Genomic DNA, 7,066 nt, shown 5'->3' on the forward strand with positions numbered 1-7,066 from the left:
TTGTAATGAATGAGCCTTTTTGGTATTTCAATCACACCTTTATTGGAAAAAGAATGAGCAGCGTGCAGAGTGCATTAAACTGAATTTCAAAGATGTAAAATTAAATTTTGCAGTCGTGAAAAAATGTCTTCTATCATAAATATGTACATGTTTTAATGACCCACATGGACAACAAAAAATATTTACACTTTCTATGTACACTTGGAATAACCTTTTTTTTTTTAAAAGACAGTTGCAACTTCCGAACCTGTAGCCACAGTCACAATATTTGGGCTCTGCCTGACTGCACCACGAGCCTCGTGTTGTTGCTGAGGGTAGTAGGAAGGAAGGGTTCTGGTCCTGGAGAAGGTCTGCATGCTGCTCCGGGACTTGGGCTGACTTGTGCCATAACAAGAGTCCTTCCAAGACTCAGGGCAGCCATGAGGACTGTTGAAGACAGGCGCTGGGGAAAAGCCTATTGTGTATGCAGTGTTTCTAGGGGCTCGGAAGCTCTGTGGCTGTATTGCACAGTAGGTGCCTTGGCAATCCTCTGATAAGCCGTTAGCTGCACCTGAAATAGAAGCAATATGAATTTAATAAAATAATAATGGTGAGCATTTATAGATTAAGATTTTACATATATTTTAAAATAATTGATCATTTATATATTTCTGGTGAAGGTTTGCTTTATCTGAACTTAAACACATACAGGAAAACTCACTCTTTAGCCTCGGCTGGAAGGTTCTGAAGTTCTTTCTGATTCCATCGCCACTGATATCAGAGTCACTGTCGTTGAAGTCACTGTCCCCTTTACCACTGTCCTTCACGCTCAGCTGATCAGTGTTGCTCATCCCACTGCAAATGCAATCAACAAATACAGTATGAGGCACAACTGCATCACATTAGCTTGATTATTGATGACTTTTTTTTCTCTGCATACACAGCACGGGACTTTGTTGCCCATCTAACCTCATTTTGCATAGATGCCACAAGCAACTTGTATGTTTTGTGTCTGTGACTGTGTGCGCGCGTGTGTGTGAAGTACTGTTTTTTTTAAGAAACTCTTTTTAGTTTGATTTCACTGTTTGTAAAGCATCGGATCTGAGAAAAGACATTCATTTAGTTGTCTTACCTCACTTGCAAGCAGTATTTGTCACCTTGCCACACAGATGTTGGTTGGAAATGCTTGGAGGGCAGGAACATCTAAGAGAACAAAGTGACAAGAGAGAGCTTAGTTTCCATTTCTGGCACACAGATCAAAGCAGTACTAGGAAACATCCTATAAAAATATGAGGGAAAATAAAACAGAAAAACAAGACTAAATGTAGTTTACTCACCTTTGTCTCAGAGTCCCTGCTCCTCTCCTCATACAGGCAGGAATCATCGAGAGACAAAGAGGTCCTCTTGTGGAAGAAGCCTCCTTGACCTGTGTAAATGTTTGGTTCTGTTGAACTAAGCATGGGCAGGGGCCTGCCATCAAACAGGCCCTGACACACTTCTCTCTTGGCGCCACGGCTTCTCCCCCCACGTCTGAGTTTACATGTCACAGCTACAACCACTATTGCAATCAGCAACAATGCACAACCCCCACCGAGCATAATGATGATAATTAGTGAGCCATCAACGCCGGCGCTTTCTTCATCACTTGACCGCAGCACAATGACAACTTGGTCTTCGGAGGGCTCTGTGTCTGAGACGACAAACCTAATAGTGGCACTGCTAGAGAGCTGGGACCTGGCATTGTCACTCACTGCGATTTTCATTTCCAGCACGTCCCCAATTTCAGCTGTCAGCCATTGTTTTAAACCAATCTCTCCAGTGTCTTTGTTCATTGTAAAAAGCTTCAGATCACCTTGCACAATTTGGTATGAGAGTTCTCCATTCACTCCATCATCCTCGTCTTCAGCTGTTACACGAAGGGCAAGATAGCCAGGAGGTGCATTAAAGGGCAAAGGAATCTCAGCAGAGTCATTCACAAGGACAGGGAAGGTGAAATATGGATAGTTGTCATTTTGATCCACAACTCTGACCCTGATTGTTGATGTGCTTGACAGAGCAGGGGAACCTTTGTCTTCTGCTTGGATGACCAGCTCAATCTCCTGAAGCGTCTCATAATCAAAGGACCTTAAAGTATACAAAGACCCTGAGAGGGAATCCACAGAAACATAAGTGGACACTAAAGAGCCGCCTGGTACCTCTGAATCGAGGAGTTTGTACGAGACTTTGGCATTTTTTCCCATATCAGGATCTCGAGCAACAACAGTAGTCACATATGAGCCTGGGATGTTATTTTCCAGGACTGAAACTTCATAAAGTGGCTTACTGAACAGAGGGAAGTTGTCATTCTCATCTGTTACACGGATAGTGTACTGTCTGATAGTTTTGAAAGGTGGGCTCCCCAGGTCTTCTGCAACCACAGTCAGGTTATACTCTGGTATCTTCTCTCTGTCTAAAGTGGTGGTGGTAACGATCATGAACGTGTCTCCATATGCCTGCTGGAGGGTGAAATGCTCGTGCTCGAGCAGACTAACGCGCACGTACCCATTGGAGCCAGAGTCTCTATCCGAGGTGCTGATCAGAGCCACGAAGCTCTCTGCCGCTGCAGCTTCCGTGATGTAGGCGACTCCATCACTGCTGGAGGTCATGGGTTTGATGCTGATTTCTGGTGCGTTGTCGTTCACGTCCACGATATCTATCAAAACCTTGCAGGTGGAGGGGACAGAGTTCGCGCCTAAATCAGACGCTTTGATGCTCAGCTCATATGATCTCCTCTTCTCAAAATCGACAAGCGCCTTCAGGGTCACGTCACCGGAGTGGGGGTCGAGGTGGAAAAGGCGCGCAGCTTCTAACGACAGCCCGTCGGAGAACGCGTACATCACTTCGCCATTTATGCCGTCATCGGGATCAAACGCGTGCACTCTGAGAACACGGTGGCCTACTGGAGAGTCTTCATTCAGTTCAACTTTCAGAGAGCTGTGCTCAAAAGTCGGGCTGTTGTCGTTAAAGTCCAACACTTTGATATTCACAGTCATTGACCCGGACTTTGCAGGCATTCCCCCATCATATGCGGTGACTTCAATAGTGTACGAGTCCTCCACCTCCCTGTCGAGCTGCCTCACCAGCACCAGTTCAGCAAACTTCACCCCATCCTCCCGATCGCGTACTTCAACAGAGAAATGACTGGAGGAGGAAGTGTTGTAGCTTTGGATGTAGTTGTCTCCCACGTCCTGGTCGAGCGCGATTTGCAGAGGGAATCTAGAGTCCAGTGGCACATTTTCTACTATCTCCAGAGTTGTCTCGTTGAGAGGAAAATTGGGAGAGTGGTCGTTGATGTCTTTCACCTCGATCTCCACGTGAATGAGTTGAAACTTCTCCCTGGAGAAGGCCACGATGTCGAAGGTGATGAAGCAACGGGGAGTCCTGGGGCAGAGCTGCTCTCGATCAATTATTTCTGCGACACTCAGAAGTCCGTCGTTCTCTCTCATGTGAATCACAGAAAAGTTATTCTCTTGCATAAAGCGGAATGAAGTGTCAGGGTCATCAGCTGGATCAATCTTTAAATCTTGAGACAAATTACCTATTTCTGTCCCGGGTGCGTCTTCTTCATAGGTGAAATACCTTGTAGTTGTACACTGAGCAGTATTTAAAAATAAAACAAGCGCCACGCACAGCCCAGCTGCTGCAATCTTGCAAACTGTCATATTGAAGGGCTACTGAATGCTGCACAAAAAAAGTCATAAATCATGCAAGCAATCCGCCACTTGTGCTATGTCAGGTCGAATCACAACGGTGTTCAACTCTGACTTTGCTGCGGGACTATAAGCTCCGGTATATGCAAATAGGCTGCCCAGTCGACCAATGGCCTTCCAGTCCTGCACCAAACGGAACACGTTTGCCACTTCTGTTCACTGTTTGGGGTGCAAATGGTTCACTGAATAAACCGATTGTGGGGCTTTGTGCAGGCTGATAAAGTTGTTTTCTAAATAAATCTACATAGGGCCATTAATTAACTAACTAAATTACTTGGAGGACTGCATATAATAGGACTTCATGCCACAAGAGGAAGTTTAAAATTAACAACTTAGAATAAATGACTGGGCGAGTTTGTTGCCTCTCTAAAGGACATTATGCAGAAGCTAGGATGTAAAGACATTAAAGCGCAATGGACATATGCCAGTGAAATTATACATTGGTGGTAATTACTGAGAAGCAGAAAAACGTTAACAGGGGCGCATGACATAAGAAAATATTATGAGCATGATTGGCAGTCTGAGTGCAGTTTTTGCTTTGCGGGGAGTGATGCTTTTAAAATGTGAGGAATAAAGGTAGTGATGGAAGAAATGTAAGATGTTTGAAGTAGAAAAGCCACAATGCAAAAAAAAAAAAAAAAACCTCATTACACAAGGAGGAGCAAATGCATAAAGTAAAAAATAAAAATGTTGCAGAATGATTGCCTGCATGTGTTTTCTTATAAACATTTTATTACAGCAATATTACTGTGGATGTTTTAACAGTGAGGAGCATCTTAATGTTGTGGAGGTGGTACTATTTTGAACACGTTTATACCTACTGGCTCTTTAATAATGCATTAGTACATACATATGCCCAAGATTATCATATGAGTATAGCTGTCAATTAAATGTGATGCAGGAAAAAAGTTCTACATTTCCCTCTGAACTAAGTAGAAATATAATATAGCGTGAAAATGTAATATATATACAAGCAGCAGAACACAATAGTGAGTTAATGTATTTAGTTATTTCCAGCCTGTCTTTAAAGGCAGGAGAAAATGCAAAATAGGAACTAGGAAAGATCTAATAATGGAGGGTCCCATCTCTAATGACATTCATTTATATTCATTTTCACACATATTAAAATCACATAGTGCTCATATTTTGACATTTAAACTTAATAAAACTCCATACATATTTATTTTTGCAGTTTTTTTCTCCTTCCACATTTATCCGTGTAAATGTTGCAAATAAACACGATGCATAAGGAAAAGCATGTGGTTTTTTTTATATTCTTTTTATTTTGGGGTGGAGCATCTGCAAATGCTGTCTCATCTGTTCAAATAGTGGAGGAGGAATTTCAGCGTAATGCGGTTGAGAAAACCCACAAAGCCAGACAAGTGTCATTTGATTAGTGCTGTGTTTTGGACACCCACAATGTTAATTACACATAGAATATCACTGTAACTCTGTGTTAGAGGAAAAACCTGCCAGTATAATCAAGACCATCTGTATTGTAATAAACACCCAGTCGTACTTAATTTACCCTTTTCAACAATGGTTCTATAACAGGAACTGTGGAAGTCTGAAAAATAAAGAAGTCATAAAGGACTGCATTGATTCCCAATCATACCACACACACAGGGTGAGAGACTTGCAGAGACTCGCGCACACACGCACACACAACAGCAACAGCCCTCACAGTGATAACAAAAGAGCATGAGTCAACCAGGCCTTTGTCAACCATATGGGTGATTAGCTTCTGCTGATTAAAAGGCGTCTATTACCCTTCAAAGGGCTCTTGACGCCTCACAAAAGTTTGGGTTAAATCTGTCTGAGCCCCCCCCAAGAGGGCACACACTGAAAGGTGCAAAAAAGCACGCAATAAAGACCCACAGAGACCGGAGATACTTGTCAGTGAGAGGTGATAAGGAGCTCTGGGCTGCCATAGTTAGAGTGTTATACAAGCCCAATTTTGCTTGCTAAATGTGAAAATTGATTTTTTTTTTCTTTCAAATAACGGTGCCTGCTGTTCTTGGCAAGAACACCAGGCACCATTAACAAAAAACAATAACAAAATGTTCCAACACTTTGTAGCAGAGTAGGCTAATTTATAATGTATGGCACTGAAAGCTGCAGTATATCCATATTGAACTTGGAACGTGCCTCAGTCTGATCACATTACAACAGAAATGGATGTTCAAAACTTGCCCTCCAATCCATAAGGCATCGAGTCAACAAGTGGGTTTTCCTATATGCTGAGGTCTGTTTACTGCCACAAATGATTACATCAAGTGGTATTTTGGGCTAAACGCCAAGGCAAGCCAATGCAAATCTAACCTAAATGGTTAATCTTGCAAGTGTAACAGCATTGCGTCACCATTTGTGCTACTCAGCACTAAGTGAGAGATGTTATGACGTGGAGTTAAGCGTAAAAATTAAATGTAGCCTCTATATCTAATCATTTTTGGCTATTTGTTAGTCCGCATCTCTATTTTCAACCTTTATTAAAAACAAGATCATGCTGAACATATGAACACTGAGCCAGCAGGGGCTCAAACATAAGATACTTTTCTGCCATTACCAGACACACAAAGCCTTCAGCACAATGGCCCCATGCTGGCTGGGTGTTAAAATCCAGGATTTTATGGCTATGAGGAGTCAGAAGGTAATACAGAATTATCAGGCAAATTAGTTGTTTGCCTCTAAGAGGATTATGCTTTAATCTTATCAAATGTCTCACACACTTACCACTCTGTGCTGCAATGGATTCAAGGTAACAACTGAGCAGCTGTTGATAAAATATTTTAGTCGGTACAGACATAGCGATTAAAAGAGCAGCTCCACAGGTTGTGATGATCTGTTCATTTGCGATTTTCTTCGTGCATCCTACAGTGTAAATGAGCTAACTGGCTCGATGAGAAACCTCAGCCACTCGTGTCCCGAGTGTTTTTTTCTGATCGATACATCATTACAAGGTCACCAGAGGTCTGGCCACAAACAAAGCCAGGCTAACACAGGAGTGATACTTGTTTGCCATTTAAGTCAGGTGATTAATGCAGATCACGGCTTGATTAAGATGTGTGTGGTGACAGTAAGAACATTACAGCAGATTAATGGGTTTTGCCATCTGTTCTCTCACTGAGGTGATTTTAATTAATGGTAAGAATATTGTTAATCTTCCCATAGCAGTGAGCATCACATTAATCACAATGATGGTCAGAAATCAATCTGATTGCCAGACAGTCTTCAACATCACATGAAAGCCATTTGAAGATTGCATCTTGCCCACTTCACACACCTCCAGGTATGGAGGCAGGAAAGGCATTTGGTGACACTGGAAGCAGTAATCCTGG

At 42.4% G+C, this 7,066-nt stretch overlaps 1 protein-coding gene across 1 annotated transcript; it reads right to left on the reverse strand.

Annotated features, from left to right (window-relative positions):
• Window positions 1–3,869, reverse strand: pcdh8 (protocadherin 8). Its single transcript, XM_005921396.2, has 4 exons — window positions 1,317–3,869; window positions 1,112–1,182; window positions 701–834; window positions 1–550 (listed from the first exon to the last, which is right to left on the reverse strand). Exons 1-4 carry the CDS (start codon window positions 3,678–3,680, stop codon window positions 222–224), a joined length of 2,898 nt encoding a protein of 965 aa, XP_005921458.1. The 5' UTR covers window positions 3,681–3,869; the 3' UTR covers window positions 1–221.
• Window positions 3,870–7,066: the final 3,197 nt, after the last annotated feature.

This window comes from Haplochromis burtoni, unplaced genomic scaffold, assembly GCF_018398535.1.
Source record: "Haplochromis burtoni strain Fernald_Lab_line unplaced genomic scaffold, NCSU_Asbu1 Contig_48, whole genome shotgun sequence".
NCBI classification, from domain to species: Eukaryota; Metazoa; Chordata; class Actinopteri; order Cichliformes; family Cichlidae; genus Haplochromis; species Haplochromis burtoni.

Bases quoted from the DNA above. Each gene is read 5' to 3' on its own strand.
- pcdh8 (XM_005921396.2), bottom strand. From the start codon at position 3,680: ATGACAGTTTGCAAGATTGCAGCAGCTGGGCTGTGCGTGGCGCTTGTT. The intron at 835-1,111 runs GTAAGACAACTA...TTGCATTTGCAG, and splicing joins AAATACTGCTTGCAAGTGAG to TGGGATGAGCAACACTGATC. The intron at 551-700 runs GTGAGTTTTCCT...CTTCTATTTCAG, and splicing joins CTTCCAGCCGAGGCTAAAGA to GTGCAGCTAACGGCTTATCA.